The following is a 16,615-nucleotide window of genomic DNA, read 5'->3' as shown; positions in this document are numbered from 1 at the left end:
ATAAAGTATATTCATTTAGTGAAACATGGTGGAGGCGGTGTGATCCTGTGGGGCTGCTTGATGCTACAGGATCTGAAAAACTTGCCGTAATTGATGGGACTGCTTACCCTCTACCGTAAAATCATAAAAAGAGAGTATCTTCTCAAAATAATCAATGAAAATCAGATTTTGTGTTTAGTCAGTTTGTTGTCTGATATTAAGTTTAAGATTTAACAGAAGAAATCTGACAGCGGGCTTAAAAGATTCACAGAACGGTGTTTTGGTAAAAACTGAATCCTTTATTAAACAGTCATTTCATTCTTGCATTGTCATTTTCACACATACATAGGTTTCTTATTCGAATACCTCCAAATTTTAATGCGACCATAGACATACTTCCAGCTTTGACTTAACATTTGCCATAGTTAATATGAAATCATGTGTTTTTTTTATTATATCCTGGGATGTGACAGGAAGCACGGTCAGAATTAGTCTTCTCTTTGGTGAGACAGCATCTCATTCCATTGTATATTTTTATCCGTCACATGCTCTTTGGTTTCTGATTCCTGCTTTTCGACTTGTGACGAACAACTGCGAGGGTAGTGAAGAAATTCCCCATGAACAGAATGAGGAAGCAGGCACCACACACCCGGACCTGACATTACATGAATCAACAAAATAGCAGTGAATATTAATATTGTAATATATTTCTATAATGCAGAGGATGATGGTGGGAAAATGTCATGCAACTCTGAATTTTTATAGACCTTTTGTGTTTAGATTGTATTTAAATATTAACACAATTTTATTTATTCATTATAGTCTGAGGGTGTGAATGATGAGTACATGGAGGATACGTTTGTTATGAAAGTAGGGAAAGAGTGACACAGCAACATTTAGCAGGACGACAGTGATGCAGCAATATCTGGTGACTGACTAGACTGACCTGCCATTCCCTGCAGTCTGGGAGCTGAGCCATTCTGAACAGAGACACGCTGTTGAAGAGCTGCCAGAACTGAAGACAAAACAAAAAGATGAAGCTTTCAAGGGAAACAGGAGAAGCATGCATTTTAGTGGACTTTCAGTGTATATTTCCGAGTTACCCTTAAGGATTTCTTGTGATCTTACTTTTTTGTTACCCTTAAATATTTCAGATCATGACTCAAATGTTAATGCTAGATTAAATTTTTTTTAAAAACTCATCACTGTAAAAAATTTAAAATGCAGTTTCCAAATGAAGATTCAATTTATTTTTCAAAAATGGCAAAAGCAAAAAAAGCAATTGCCCAAGATATATTTGCTCCTGCAATAAATTAAAACTTGTTTAAAAACAGGTTTTTGTATTTTACCGTGTTACCATGCTGATATTAAATCTTTGATGATCCGAAATATGAGTTATGATAAAATAAATAAATAAATAAAATACAGAAGCAATCTATTCACCAGCATTGTGTCAAGGAGCCAAAATTATTATCACCCACATTAAACTCTCGCCCAGATTCTCAAAATCCCCTAATCTTTAAGCATTGGTTCTACGACACCAGCACTTTTCACAATTATTGCTCAATTCAAACCATGACAAATCACAATTATCATTTGTTGCTAACCTTGCGCAAACTGGAAACATTTGGGGTTTACAGATTCTACTCACATGACCAAAAAACAGGAAGGGCAAGAGAAACGTCAGGCCTTTCCACATCCAGGACTGGAATCCCTCTTAAAAGAGAAGAAATGTAAACAATTTAAAATGTTTCTTTTTTTTTGTCCCATACTCAGCACACTTTAATTTTATACATTTAAAACCATATGGTATGTGTATCTGTGTCAATTTGTATTTTGTGACCTTGATGTATTTACATCTTACCAACAGTCAGATCCATGTTGTGTCTTTCTCCCAGCGTGCGAAGTCTGTACAGACATCCACTCTGATAGTAGTACTGCAGACACTGAACAAAATCTAAAGGAGGTTCCATGACAAAAACAAACTGTGAGCATGTATGAAATCATAACTATGTGATTCTTCTGTAAAAACTTTGAACATACTTTGATATAAGGAATAGGCAAGAAATTGGCCCCTGAATGTCTGGTAAAGGATCCCGTCTGGCCTGGAGATGTAAAAGTTGAGAAATGTGAGGTTTGATGAGAACAAATTTAGTTTGAGAATTTTTTTTTTTTTTTTAAGGTTTTGTTTTTAAGCTGTACTTACCATGTCAGCATCACACCGGACAGAAAGGCTGAGATGTAGTGGTGAAAAACCCACCATCCTTTGATCCTGATTTAAGATATATCCCATTCAGTTTGAGTTTCAAGTTAAGTCAAAAACGCATTAATACATGCGTTTTTGCATGTAGTGCCAATAACTATGGAGAATTGGAACTAACCTGGATCCATTTGTGATGAGGATGCTTTCTCTGATAGTTAATGTGCCATAAAACCAAACTAGCAGGAAGTTGAAGATTGCGTCCAGAAATCTGAAGCAAAAGATTCAAACAAGATCATGCATAAACATATAATGTTCCATTGCTATAAATATACTGAAAATGGGTGATTTCACATGTAACATTTTCTGATAGTGTTTGCTTCACCTGTAGCTCACGAAGAAAAAACATATGAAAGAGAGCAGCAGTAAGACCACTGTAAGGTACAGCTTGAACTTCTCATATTCATCCTTGTAGGCAAATCTGGGAATGATGTGTTTACACAACATTACACAACATTATACATAGCGCAACAGAATAAATTCATAAGTTTATCTGATTAAGAAAAAGAAAAAAGAAAAGAATCTTTACAAGATGAAATTAGAAGAAAAATATGTTGCATTTAACAAAGAAATCTGAACTCGGATGCTTACTTTGACTGCTTGCTCAGAAGAGTCACATTCACATTTCCGAGAACCAGATTGAGGTATAACCTGCAATTTGAAACCAAACCATGGTGTATTTGTTTAACTTTTGAAAACCACGTTACAGACCAGTCTTGTTCAAAGTTTTCAGCTGAAAATATGTCAAAATTCATGTCATCACCCATTTTTCTTGGGAAGGAAAGCATCCATTTCAGAGAAAGCATGTTCTTGGGTCTTGACTTGCTCTTTTATGTTACCTAAAGTCTTTGCATCATCTGCTGATGATCCCTTTGTACACCTGATACATAAAAAAGAGTAAATATTATCATTATCAGCTTCTTTTAGCTGGTTCACCTTTTATCCCTGTAATATATCTGCATGACCCTACGTCTTGTGTCTACCTTCACATGCATACACATTTCAGGGTGTGTGTGGATAATTACTTATTGACTTGGCTGGACATCTCCTTCAATTTTTTTCTCTGACGGGCGATAGATGACGAACAGCTGCTCTGGAGTCTGGAGATTTCATCCAGTTTCTGTAAATATTTTTTGTGTGTCTCCTGGGGAAAAGGGCAACAGAAAAGGTTTAAATGTATGAATGACATAACTGTAAAGAAAATGTAAATACATAAATAAATAAAAAGCATGTATAATTTGTGGCCAATTAGCTTGTCTGCTAGTTAGTGGATGTTAAAATTCATCATAAAAAACTGAATGCTATGGAGTTTGCAGAATTGGACAAGATACTATCAGCTGACAGGATATTTCTTACCTGAAGTATCTGAAAATCTTGCTCCAGAGATTTCCATTCCTCCTGAATTTCTATCAGTGATTGAGGCATTTTGTTTCCCTAAAATTAAACCAAGACCCAGCTGAAAAATAGCTGTACTGGCTAATTGTTTATGCACTACGAAATGTCTAAAGTAGCTCTGCTATCACCTGGGTGTGAATCATTTCTCCATCGACTCTATGTTACGTAAATTGGACTTTGACTTGTACTATCAGTCACTGAGTCTGATTGTCATTATTGCAGACTCTCGTACAATGCAAGGTCAGAAGTGTTACCTTTGCTTTGGTTCAACCTTCAAGTTAGACATTGCTCTCATACACATCTAAAACCTTAACACAGTTTGTTGGAGACACAACTGCACATTAACAACATCTGGTGGACTGGGAGAATCTCAATTCTCTAACTGAGGCTCAAAGTCAAGATGTTGACGGCCCAGAGTTTATTTATTATAGTAATAGCCATATTAAATTCAGGCATTTAATTCTTAAGTATTTTTATGTATTTAGACTTATTGGAAGTAATTTTGTATTCTTGAAGGTGAAAACTACTTTTTACTTTTTGTACTTAAGTACATTTCAAAACTTGTACTTTTTACTTTTTCTTTAGTAAAACAGTTCAACCTGTACTTTAACTTTTACTAGGATATTTTTTCATATACGTATCTGTACTTCTACTTAAGTAGAGAACTTTTGACTCAAGAGTGAAGAGTGGAGAGGATGGGATGGCGTGTCTTCAGTCATATTCTCAATTGAACACTCAGCAAGGAGGTGCTGCTGTTTATGTTAGAGCAACTAACACAATCACACTGGCTGACTTGCCACAAATGGTGGTTGAAGAACAGGATGCCATCCCACAGCAGTGTGTGACTAAAATGTGTGACCAGCATCCAGCAGGGTGAGCTTGCTGTCTCTCCCAGCATGAGAAGGAGGAGCCAGGCCAATTGTCTCTCTATACTGTTCTCCCTGTTTAAACTGTCAATATAACTTGTTTGTTCAAACCTCAGTCATTCAATTGTCCTGTTTCTAGAGTGTAGGTAGACATAAGTGTGCTTTGTGTGACCTTTGCTCTGAGTTGCAGGTTTTCACCTGTAGTTGTGCCTGAACAGCCTGTCCTTTTTAGATTTATTGATCTTCTATGTGATATGACTTTAATTTATCATTATTTAAAATAAAAAAAACCCATTAATACTGCATGTCTACGGAAGAGGATTAGGGCCAGTGCATCAGATAAGTATGTACATTTTTGAATGGCACCGTAATTCATTGTTTGAAATATATTGTAGTTTTTACCTCTTGAAACAATTAAAATCTGTGTGAGCAACGACGCAGTTTGCTAATTGTTTACTATTAAACATGGCTAACTTGCTGGGTTAAAGAAGACATTGTGAATATACACGTGCTACATACAACTTTACATGGCATAACGTCTCCACTTCAGTTTGACAGCATGAGGGCAGCAGTAATCCAGTTAACAAGCGAATGAAAAAAAGAAGTACTTCGGGTCTGTCTGCATTTTGAACTGTCCTGCACTTGAACACTATTCCAGAAATGTATTGCTATTACGATGTAATGACTGAAATCTTCAGTAAATGGATACAACTTTCAACTTGAAAAACAAACAAGCAGGCTTGATTCTCTGGGGTTCCTAAGAAGACGACACAAAACATAAATTTGTATACACAAAAATAAGTCTGGTTGGTTCCAATGTATTCCATTTGCTTTAACATAAGTGTTTTAAATTGCTGTTAAATTTATATTTTTATTTTATTCTTAAAGCTTTCACAGTTGTCATAAGTAAAATTAGTAGGTGAATAACATTCAACAAACTTAGCTGTTATCCAGTTTACAAGTATATAATACCAGAGAACTTGCCTCTCGCAATATGGCGAAGGCGCAGACGTGTCGTTTGCGCCTCTACTTGTTTATGACGGAGGCCAGAGCGCAAGAACACATCGACGGAAGCCTTAGTTTGTAATTTAGCTTTACATATTTGAGTATGCCTCGAATTATTATAAAGGTTATACATGTTAAAACTGTTCAGTGTGAGATTAAACAGCTATGGGCGTATTTTCTTTGATAATATCACTTATGTCACTCAGCTTTTATTCTAAAAATTTCTTAGCGGAAGTGCTTATTTCATTGCCTGATATTCAGAAGCGAAAAGCGCATGCGCGTACCGTTGACAGCCGCCGGTTGGTGTTGTTCCAGCTGTGTTGGAGACTCAGGGCATATGTAGACCAGAGGCCAGCACATCAGTTTACCTCTACAGACCGCTGACCTGCACCCAGCCGAGGAGGTCAGGGAAACGAACAGAGAGCAACACAGTGATTGATGACAAAGGTAAGGACCCACAGACAGAGTTTGACCCCATCATCGCTACCATTAGCTCAGCAAAGCTAGTTGGACATCGACATCAGTTGTTCCTGATGTGGTCCATAAGACTGACTTTATTTTAGGCTTTTTATATATATCTTAAAGCGCAATCCTTGTTCAATTATCTTTATTGCGTAAGACCTAATTATGATGCTGTTTGAGTCGCATCACTTAACAACGGAGCATCTAATTAACGCTGACCAAATATTTCCTCGGATAATTTTCAATAATTAATTGTTTATAATTTTATGAGGTTGACTCCACCAGCGCTTGAGTGTATTTTAAAGATTACGCATAGGCTTAATTACAAAGTCAAATTTATTTTTAATCAGGACTAAAAATAGTCAATATCTATTAACTGTTTTCCTGTTTTTAAATGTAATCTTCTGTAACCCTTTACCCCTTTAACATGCTGTAGTAAATACCCAGAAGTGGTTCAGATCTCCCTGTTCCTCAGATGGTCCTTCAGTGCTTCCATATAATAATCATTTGCTTCTAATAAAGACAGACTTGAGTTAGTGTCTGTTGAAACCCTTGCCTGGCTGTTGATGCTAACTGGGAACTGTTTGTTTTGCAGTGGACTGATAGGAGATGTGTGCCGCTATCTACATCGTGTCTACAGTGACGGGGTATGTGCTCACCTCGGCCCTGCTGCTCAAATGTCCAACTCTCCTGCACCGGAGGAAGAGGGAGAGGTTCCTCAGCAAGCACATTTCCCATCGTGGAGGTGAGTTCAACCTTTATTGCCCCCTAATGGGGAAATGCAGGTGTATCAGCAACAAACTGACAAGTGAATAGAAGCAGGCGGATATACCAGTATAGAAATTACAAGTAAAAAAAAAAAAAAAATGAGGTGGGCTCTAAAGTAAGATCAAATGAAAAGGAAAAAAATGTATAGAAATGCACAAACTGAGTAAAATAATTTAAAAAAGTTAACACAAACTGTGCCTGAGGAGAAAAACCAGACTGTTAACAATATAATAAAGTTGAACACTATTAAGGATTACAGTGGTAATGTTCATATTTAATTTCTGATGTTATTTCTACAAACTTAAAGTCATTTTTATAAGATTAAAAAAAAAACGTTCAGGCCTTGTAAAATATTTTATGAGTAAATATCTGAAAATTGTGGCATGTAGTTGTGTTTGCTCCCCTTTAATCTGATACACCCAACAAAATCCTCTGTGACCAGATGCATTCAGAAATCGACTCCTGATTGTTGTCTGTGTGTAATTTAATCTCAGTGTTAGAGAAATTTGAATGTACAAGCAGCATCGGGAAGTTTGAATACATTTGGAAAGCACAGTAAATTACATTTGTTAAGTCCCAACTTAAATCTGAAAGCAGATCTGTGGAAGGAGGCCATCATTAAGCCCTATCTTAAATCAAAATGAGCTACGGGGTATGAATAATTTTGGGCTTAACTGAAAGTGTCAACAATGAACCCCCAGAATGAATCCCTATAGATCATCTTAGGTCTATAAGATGGAGAAAACATTGCAGCTTCCTTGATGTTTGTGCATATTGTCTTGTAGGCGCTGGAGAAAACCTGGAGAACACCATGGCAGCTTTCAAACAGTGAGTAGAAAGCTCTTTTATATCTGTGTTGGACTTCGGGATGTGAGCGTTTTTATGTTTAATGAAAATGCGCTCCATCACAGTGAGGAGTCCTAAGTGCCACTGTTAGGACCAGTTTCCCTGATCTGAACACTTTTATAAACGACTTCACCGCAGTGTGCTCTCTGTGTGGGTTCATGCAGTGCTGTGGATCTCGGCACAGACATGCTGGAGCTGGATTGCCACTTGACGAAGGATGAGCAGGTTGTGGTCTCACATGATGGCAACTTGAAGAGGGTTTGTGGCATCAATGCTAACATCAGCGACCTGACATATGCTGTGAGTTGTGCTTCTCTATAAACATGCAAAATCTGTTGTTTAGTTTCTATATGTGCTATATTTCTCCCCCCGTAGCTTCCTTAGTTGAAGAAACATTTGTCAACATTAAAACATTCTAGTTTTGGTCCGATTTTAAGAAGAACTAGATTAAAAACAGTATCTTGTGGTTTTTGTGTGCAGTCTTTTAGACGTGAGCTGGATCATGTGCCTAATCAACTGAGGTGCACACAAAGCCACCTGTTTGTGTCACATGCTGGTTAACATCATGACCTTTGGGTTGATGGGAATTAGTTGATAAATTCTTTCCTATAGTATATTTCTGCATGGTTTACTTGTTTATGAACTTCTAGCTAAAACACAAATTTGTATCATTTGGAGGTTATATCAACTCTGGTGAAGGAGTGTTGGAAGGTTTAAAATCTTTTTTTTTGCAGCAGCAGCATAATTTCAATTAAAAAATGTTAGAAGAATAAAAGCTTTAACTTCAGTACATTTATTTAGTAGGGAAGTCTATTTTGTGTTAAGATATAACAGTTTTCAATAAAATAACTTAATATAGAAGACCTGGCCAGGTCTATTGCCCAATGGCTGCTGGATTTAAGGTGAAGATGGTTAAAAAGAAATCTCCAAAGCTGACTGCTGGAGAACTCGTCTTCACTGAATAAATGCGTTAAATTTAAAGGTTGGTTTCTTTTTTTTTCAGTATATTCAGATTGAGATTTTGCTTCTCCAAAAAAATCTGAGTGTATTTTAAAGTTGTTGTACATGCATGTACAAATGTGGACATTGTTGTGTGTTGATTGTTGTGGATCTGAAGATCATTCCCCTTAGATGTAAGGTTCTTTAGCTTGTGAGTGAATGGCTAATGACCAGCTGGTCATTATTTATCACAAATTTTGTGGATATAGGGGAAGAAAACACGACAAAGTTTTGCAATTAAAAGTTATCTTCAAAACAAATGCTCCATTGCTACTATGTTTAAGTAAGTTCTACTAAAATTACACCAAGGACCTGAAAATAATGTTTTTAATCTCATTGTCTCAACCCAGTATGCTAAGTTCTTGAACAGGAGTGAAACACAACCTTTTTGTTTTGTTTTTTGGAAGAACTCTACTTAAAATGGAAGAATTCAAAAAGATTTTAATTTTAATTAAGTGTGGGATTGAAAAATATTATGAGTGACAGCCAATTGAGTAGCAGACTGCAGTTTACGCATTTTTCTTAATCTACATAAAGAATAAATTATATGAGTGCATTTATAAATTACACACACTCTTCAAACACATGACAGGCTTGAAAAGTGCTAATTTGTATTTGTTCACGTTTAGACCCGTGTAGAACGCATATTGTCATGAGCGTAGAGAAACACTGCGACTGCAGTTTTAATTTCTGCAAACTTTCCACTGCTGTGTGCTTTTTGCAGGAACTTCCCCCATATCTCTGCAAGCTGGGTGTAACTTTTCAAAGGGGTAAGAACTGCAGATCCATCACTAATGTCATAAGTAAATCTCCAAGTTATTCTAATTTCTCACATTTAATATTGTGTCTGACTGCAAGCACTCAAGTACAGTACATATATGCAGCTGCTGATGAACGATGATTGCGCTTCCAGCCAACAGTTTTGAGTTTCCTGTTAAATTGAGATTGTGTTCTTTGACTTGTCTTTATCTGGCCAGAGTGTTTCTGCGAGGGCGGTGAAGACAAACGTATCCCACTCCTCAGGGATGTGTTTGATGCCTTCCCAAACACTCCCATCAACATCGACATCAAGGTCAACAACGACACACTCATTAAGAAGGTGTGTGCATCTTTCTTTTTTCCTCAAGTTCTCACACAGCAAAAAAGAATGCAGTGCTATTTTAATGTAGATTATCTTACATTCGTCTTTATTTATTGATGTAAAAGTTTGAGTTTGAGCAAACTAGTGAACTGTGTGTTGTTAGAAGAATGATTCATTAATGGTGTAACTAAACAAGCGGAGACTGAAATCACGTTTTTATTCTAAAACGAAGGACGAGGAGGACAAAGTTGTCTTGTGATTTCTGTAGTAGGAAAAAAAACAACATATTTTATGTTTTAAATGTGTTAATTTTTACAGGTTTCTGAGCTGGTCGTTAAGTACGACAGGGAGGATCTGACTGTGTGGGGCAACTCCAGGAACCATATTGTCAAAAAATGTTACAAGGAGGTACTGCTATGAAAGTATATCCTTGTTTTAGTTAACTTATGTTTTTTTTCCCCATTTTTTGCTTTTATACACTTAAAATGTAGGGTTCATACATAGTCTTGAAAAAATAAGGAAATGTGAAGAATTCGATTTAAATTTTCTCTGTGTCTGGATAGATATTAAAAACTGTTTGTATTTTCAAATTTTCTTTGAATCTGTCCAATCACTCTTCCATCTGATAGTTTGTTTGCAGAAAAATTTGCCAGAAATCCTGAAAGTTAGCTTTTTAAAAAAAACAACCAAGATAATAAATTCATCTTAGGGAATTCACCTCTTTTGTGGAAAGCTGCTTGAATGAATATTTGTTTATTTTTTATCAAGTTGTCCTTTATTTAGATGTAGTATAAAACTCTGTCCATTCTTTCTCAAACCACCATAGTTAAACATAAAAATACTGAAATCATCCCAGCTTCTTTTGAACATACAAGCTCCTGTCTTTACTTGTCAGTCAGTGACTAAAAAAATGTTGCATTAATGGAATCTGACTGAGATTTTTCTTCCATTTTTTTTTCTTTCAGAATCCCCATATTCCAGTTTTGTTCAGTTTTCCCAGGGTGCTGCACCTTCTTGGGCTCTTCTACACAGGCCTCCTGCCCTTTGTGCCCTTGAAGGAGCAGTTTCTGGAGATCCCCATGCCCTCCCTGCTAACTAAGTAAGTACATGTACGGCATATGAGCTGCAGTACATGTAGAGATTGAGAAAAGAGCTGATTTGAGGAAATGTTTTGATAAGCTGCATGAGGGAAACCATCTGGAAAACTACACGAAGGGAATTCAATTTCCCGACGGGAGAACAGCATTTTAAAAGAAGGGAAGATGGTTCGGTCTCATTGTAAAGAGAAACATTTTGTCTCTTTTGTGACTCCAATGTCATTCAAAAATAACGAGTTTAACAAGTTTCAGTGGGTCATGACAGCATTTCCTCCTGAGACAACAAATAGAAAACATGTAGCTGTTCTGTCACATGAGCACAGTGAAGAAATATCTACAATGTGCCTAAGTTTTTTATTTTAAAAAATTGCAATAAAGCTGATTGATTAGTTTAAAAAAAATATATTTCTATTAAAAATATGTTTCATTTGTATTTGCCATAGTTAAACCTGTGAATCTAATCCTAAAAGCTATATCAAGCTTTACATTTTTAGAAAAGGTCAACATTTAAAAAATACTTCTTTTTTTTAAAAGGTTTTATTGGCTCTAGTGGCCTTTATTTGATAGTTACTTGACAGGAAAGTAGGTAATGAGAGAAGGGGGAAGACATGCAGCAAAGGTCGCCAGGCCAGGAATCAAACCTGCGACAGCCGCGTCGAGGACTAAGGCCTCCTTATGTGGGTTGTGCTTAACCCCTGCGCCACCACAACACATCCCTAAAAAAAATACTTTCGGTCACATTATGTGTCTTTATCAGACATATTAGTGTGTTATGTAAGGCCAAAGTTTCTGACTGCAATGGTGAAACTCCTTATGTTGACAAGATCCCAAGAAGTGAGCTGAAGTATTGGAGAGTTTTCATTGAGTGGGGTTGTTAGTTGGACTTTAAGTTGATTCCTCTGATAGTCAAAACATATTGTGTCTTCATTAAACTTTGTCTAGGATTGACTTCTCCTTTCTTCCGAGCTGTGAACTCGATGCTTTAATGGATTTTCCAGTGTTTGCTATTCTTTGTCCCTAATTCTGACCCCAGCGTTATCTTGTGGAGTTGCTTACTAACTGTTGCAGACATCACAAAGACTTTGGGTGTCTTAACATCCCACTTTCAAAAAATCAGCAATGTTACATAAGATTATGTGATCTACTTATGTGGTTGTTACAGAACCGTAATAAGGATGTTGATTAGGCAATAGATTTTAGAGGCTCAACTCTGTTAATTGAGGATTTATTAACAAATGAATGAAAGTCCAAGAGACGATACAACTGTAAAATTTGAGTTGAGAATATCCTGAACTGTGGCATTTTTCGCCCACATTCATTATCTGTCAATAAAAATGAAAGACTGTCAAACTTTTACACAGTTTAAACATTTATCAATTTTGCTGACACTTAAGATATTTAACTTTTTGCATTATTTTTATTCTTTTTTTTTTTTTTAACAGACTAAAAGATCCCAGCAGATTAACGCGGAGTCAGCGATTGATTGCCTGGCTTGCAGACACGTAAGTCTCTAATTCATCTAAATATGAAATGTTGATAAACCTTTTTCATACTACTCTGAAGGCCTGATGTTATCGAGGCATTCCAGATGTAGCTTCTATTCTTTTAAAATGAGATACAAACCTGGCCATCATCTGCATTACATTGAAAGGACAAATCTTGTTTCCAAAGGATGAAGCTCAGAGGAAGAATATAAATAGAGGAAAGAGTTGAGGCTCTAGATTTGAAGATGCCCGTGCCCTGTAGGTTTTTTTTCTGTGGCATCTCAGAAAAAAGATGCAAAGATGAGGAAATAAAATCAAAGAAACTTCTGTCTGCCAGACAAGAGCCACAAAAGTGCCACACAGCTACCCAGACGTTAACTGAGTAAATGTTTAAAACAAACTTCTTAGGATCTTTAGCTTTGGTCATTTCAGAGATCTGTAACGGCCGAACGGCAGGTTATAAAAAGCTTCCTGTTATACCAGGTACTGGGCCCTGACCTTAAAATGACTTACTCATGCTTACGGAACACTTTGCAACTTTATTTTGGAGATTATAATTACATTGAATGGCATGTACCTTTTTTGATGGCTTGTCATTTTCTTTTAAGTGTGTAACTTTTTGTGCTGTATTTGTTGCCACCTCTTGACTATGACACCCTTAAAAAAGAGGCTTTTAGTCTATTTTATCCTGATAAAATAAAAATAATACAGAAGTAAAAAAGACGCACAAGCTGATGACCCAGTACATAGTGAGGCTCCTATCCCACATCTTAATCTCTGCATTTGATCCTCTCAGAAGAAGATTTCACAGCTGGTTAAAGATTTGGAAACCTCCTCTATCTGAGAAAAAAATCAAATAGGATTTACAATATTTTAAACTCTTTACTCCAACAGCTTTAATCTGTAAAGCAAAAGTCTTAACTAGACTGTGTTGTTCTCTGAAATGACCTCAAAGAGTTTTTGAAATATAGACAGACTTCACTTTTCTAATATTTTTGAGCCCTGTTGAAAATTGTGAAGAAAAAAAAAAGATTAATCAAAAATAAACCCTATTTTAATATAAGTTCAATTGCTTTTCTACCTGCGTTGTACAAGATGTAATGATTTTCTAAAGGATATTTATTTGTGTGTTGCAGTTTGCTGATGAGGAAAGCTCTTTTCCAACATTTAACTGCCAGAGGAATACAGGTACATGAGGCTACACCTGCTTTTCAGTCCTAAAATAGGTTTTTAACCTATTTAGGGTTAAAAACACAAAACTAAATCAAATGAAACTAATAGGATGAATGAAACCTAAAAAATTGCAGTTATGAAAACCTACTTCCACATTGTGTTGCACAAGTATGAGACTCCATTGACTCCCCTTGTATTGGGGATGTATACTTTTATAGTTGTAGTAAACGGAAAATCCCAAGAAGATTTTATTTGAGTTGATACCAATTATAAGAGTTGTCAATATATTCATCATGCAGCAACAGCCGTGTTAGAGAAATGAAACTAATAGGTTCATTTACTATTTTCTTCTATTTACTTTGAGTTCCAAAGTTAATTGATTATGATGAGGGTTTTTTTTTTTTATCTTACATGTTTGGGAGTTACTGGTTTGCAAATGTTACTGTACTTTACATGCAGCTACCAGGAAAAGGTCCAAGTGTCCCACGTGTTTCAAATATAGAATGAGGAGGGTGATGCCTCCTTCTGTTGTCTGTGCGTGGATTAACTGTGTGTGTGTCTGGTTTCAGGTGTACATTTGGGTGCTGAATGACGAGGAGGATTTCCAAAGGGCGTTTGACCTGGGTGCCACAGGAGTGATGACAGATTTTCCCACCAGGCTCAGAGAGTTCATGGATAGGAATGGCATTTCTAAACCCCAGTGACCTGCCAACTCCTACCTCTCTCCCTGTCTCCACGGTCATTATCCTTCACGCTCGCTGACCTGCCAAACAAGCTCCCCACATTCACCCACTTTTACTGCACGCATTCCTGCAGACCTACTTCCACATTGTGTTGCACAAGTATGAGACTCCATTGACTCCCCTTGTATTGGGGATGTGTACTTTTATAGTTGTAGTAAAAGGAAAATCCCAAGAAGATTTTGTTTGAGTTGATACCAATTATAAGAGTTGTCAATATATTCATCATGTAGCAACAGCCGTGTTAGAGAATTACAACTAAACCTGGTATTAAGCATGTTAGTGGTTACAAAAAGCTACCTGGAATGGTTGCATACCTTCAATGCTGATTTATGAGGTTTATACATTTAACCCAACAAGTCTCTGATTAATTTGACAAAAGCCTTACTTTTCTTACATGATACGTGGATTTGGATAAAACCCTCGTTAAATGTGAAGGGTGTTTATGAGCTATAAAAACAAAACAAAAACTACAGCAGTTAGATCTGTCAAGCTGCTATAAAACAAGCTTTCATAAACACAAGGTTCACATGTAACCAACCATTTGCTGAACCATTTTCACAATCAACTAATGTTGTAGCACAAACTATATTTAAAAAAAACACACATTTTTAAGCTTCAAATATATAATTTTGCAAGCAATTGTATTTTTTATTTTAAACATTTAAGTCAATTTATTTCATTTGTTAAATTCAGTGGGACTCCGAGTGATGCCTTTGAAGTGTTCATTCCTGTTCAACCTGACTTTACACATGTTGGTCCTCTGAAAGTTATGTTCATGTACAAAATAGAACATGTACTCCTTAAATTACTGCATCAAAGCTGATGAAGTGTTAAGGAAGATTCAATTCTGCTTTAAAAATGACCATCGGCTCATCTGCATGGTGTCCCTTGTCTTCCTCTTTGAAAGAGGCAATAACATGACCATTCTGTTCCCTTTGTCTCAAACTAGGGAACATTAATTGTGTGATTGTTGAAAGATTTTGGGTTCAATTCCAGCTTCCTCCCCTGACATATGTTGATAAAAACTTTTCTTCCCCTAACATGACTGACAGCTAAAGAAATATTGAAGGGGGAAATCTTGGTTTACGTGATAATCAACGTCTAAACTATTTGTATTACACCTGCTGTATCATATCCCTTTTTGAGTCGTTGTGTTTTGTTCCCCTAACATTAGACGTGCACTGAAAACAGTGTTGGGTGTTGCAGGAAGTCAACACCTAACACTGGTGTGTTGGCTTCCTTCAACAAAGTGGGACAAAATGACCACCAAAATATATTCAGCTAGTTTTATCAGATCTGAGTCTTGACATTATTATGTGAAAATGTATTTTCTTACGACTTATCATGTGGTTTTACTGTTCGAATATTGAACAGTAGGTATAGCGTTGGTTTCTTAGGCTGCTGTATCTTGAATCAGGCTATTGTTTGGCCTTTGCAATAAAAAAAGTTTGTCGAAAGCTGAAAGAAAAGTTTATATGAAAGTCAAAAATGTCCTGCTAGACCTAAAAAGAAAGCAGAAGTCCTCAGTTTTAAGGTCCCACTGTTCTGTAGTTACAGGAAACTTGAAAGAGACAAACCCATTGTTATTGTTCTCTGTACTACCCAGCAGCAGTTTGTTGGTTTTGTTGTATTTTTATATGTAGAAATGTCTGTTTAGCTTTTTTTTTTTCTTACATCAAATGAATATGTTGCTCATCCGTGACTTGAGAGAAGAGTTTTGCACAATTTCTGAATCTTTTATCTTCTCTCGTGTCTTTGAAACAGTGAACATATTTAAATCATATGTCTGATTTTAATCTTTAGATAATATGCCAGCCCAATAGAGCTAAATTATGTTTCTGATATTTAACTTCTCTGCTGTTTTTGAAGCTGCAGTGTATTAAAAACCGCAAGACAATGATATCCTGGCACCAAATACTCCTGCACTGATGTTGTAAAGAGGGTGTAATAGGGTTACTACACATAAATATACCAATGATGTTTTCCGATCTAAACATGTGACCACATGTTTGTAATGAATGTAGTTATGATTGAATGTATTATGAGATGTTTGGTATTTTGCTGTGGGAACAGAGTTTCTCTTTTGTTTACTGCTTTCATTGGATTACTTTCATAGTGTTTCTTGAGTTGCACAATTTATTTTATTTTATTTTTTTGTGCTGAACCCGATCTACTATTGGTGAAATTATTGTGCTGTATTTGGTGTCCTTTTATTCTTCATGCTTCAAACAAGCTGCTCTGTTTGAACACCATCAGTCTGTGGGACTAGGCACCTTGGATTTTTCAAAGCCTTATCCCACAGTCTATATTATCTCTAATTTTATTGATTAGAGATAATAAAAAGTGAATTTTCATCCACATGAATTCTTGTCTGTATTTCTTGATTTATTCGTGCTGTTAAATCATTAATTACAATTAGTTTTAATTTTATTTTGGGGCGGGGGGGTCATTGTGTAA

At 36.2% G+C, this 16,615-nt stretch overlaps 2 protein-coding genes across 2 annotated transcripts; one reads left to right on the top strand and one right to left on the bottom strand.

Moving 5' to 3' along the window:
* Positions 1-257: 257 nt before the first annotated feature.
* tmem120ab (transmembrane protein 120Ab) lies at positions 258-3,792 on the bottom strand. Its single transcript, XM_027999217.1, has 12 exons — positions 3,596-3,792; positions 3,265-3,383; positions 3,003-3,119; positions 2,831-2,890; positions 2,565-2,660; positions 2,361-2,450; positions 2,186-2,251; positions 2,023-2,084; positions 1,844-1,936; positions 1,631-1,695; positions 926-994; positions 258-634 (listed from the first exon to the last, which is right to left on the bottom strand). Exons 1-12 carry the CDS (start codon positions 3,662-3,664, stop codon positions 521-523), a joined length of 1,020 nt encoding a protein of 339 aa, XP_027855018.1. The 5' UTR covers positions 3,665-3,792; the 3' UTR covers positions 258-520.
* Positions 3,793-5,766: 1,974 nt separating this feature from the next.
* gdpd1 (glycerophosphodiester phosphodiesterase domain containing 1) lies at positions 5,767-16,522 on the top strand. The gene is made up of 11 exons (XM_027999218.1): positions 5,767-5,952; positions 6,563-6,712; positions 7,521-7,563; positions 7,746-7,881; positions 9,305-9,350; positions 9,558-9,679; positions 9,980-10,069; positions 10,627-10,760; positions 12,201-12,260; positions 13,379-13,430; positions 13,985-16,522. Exons 2-11 carry the CDS (start codon positions 6,577-6,579, stop codon positions 14,117-14,119), a joined length of 954 nt encoding a protein of 317 aa, XP_027855019.1. The 5' UTR covers positions 5,767-5,952; positions 6,563-6,576; the 3' UTR covers positions 14,120-16,522.
* Positions 16,523-16,615: the final 93 nt, after the last annotated feature.

This window comes from Xiphophorus couchianus, chromosome 18, assembly GCF_001444195.1.
Source record: "Xiphophorus couchianus chromosome 18, X_couchianus-1.0, whole genome shotgun sequence".
Classification (NCBI taxonomy): Eukaryota; Metazoa; Chordata; class Actinopteri; order Cyprinodontiformes; family Poeciliidae; genus Xiphophorus; species Xiphophorus couchianus.
Note: the sequence above shows the minus strand (reverse complement) of the source record. Positions and strands in the feature narration are given on the sequence as shown.

Bases quoted from the DNA above. Each gene is read 5' to 3' on its own strand.
- tmem120ab (XM_027999217.1), bottom strand. From the start codon at position 3,664: ATGCCTCAATCACTGATAGAAATTCAGGAGGAATGGAAATCTCTGGAG. The intron at 3,120-3,264 runs GTAATTATCCAC...TTTATGTATCAG, and splicing joins ATGTCCAGCCAAGTCAATAA to GTGTACAAAGGGATCATCAG. The intron at 2,451-2,564 runs GTGAAGCAAACA...CTTTTGCTTCAG, and splicing joins TTTTTCTTCGTGAGCTACAG to ATTTCTGGACGCAATCTTCA.
- gdpd1 (XM_027999218.1), top strand. From the start codon at position 6,577: ATGTGTGCCGCTATCTACATCGTGTCTACAGTGACGGGGTATGTGCTC. The intron at 9,680-9,979 runs GTGTGTGCATCT...TAATTTTTACAG, and splicing joins ACGACACACTCATTAAGAAG to GTTTCTGAGCTGGTCGTTAA. The intron at 13,431-13,984 runs GTACATGAGGCT...GTCTGGTTTCAG, and splicing joins TAACTGCCAGAGGAATACAG to GTGTACATTTGGGTGCTGAA.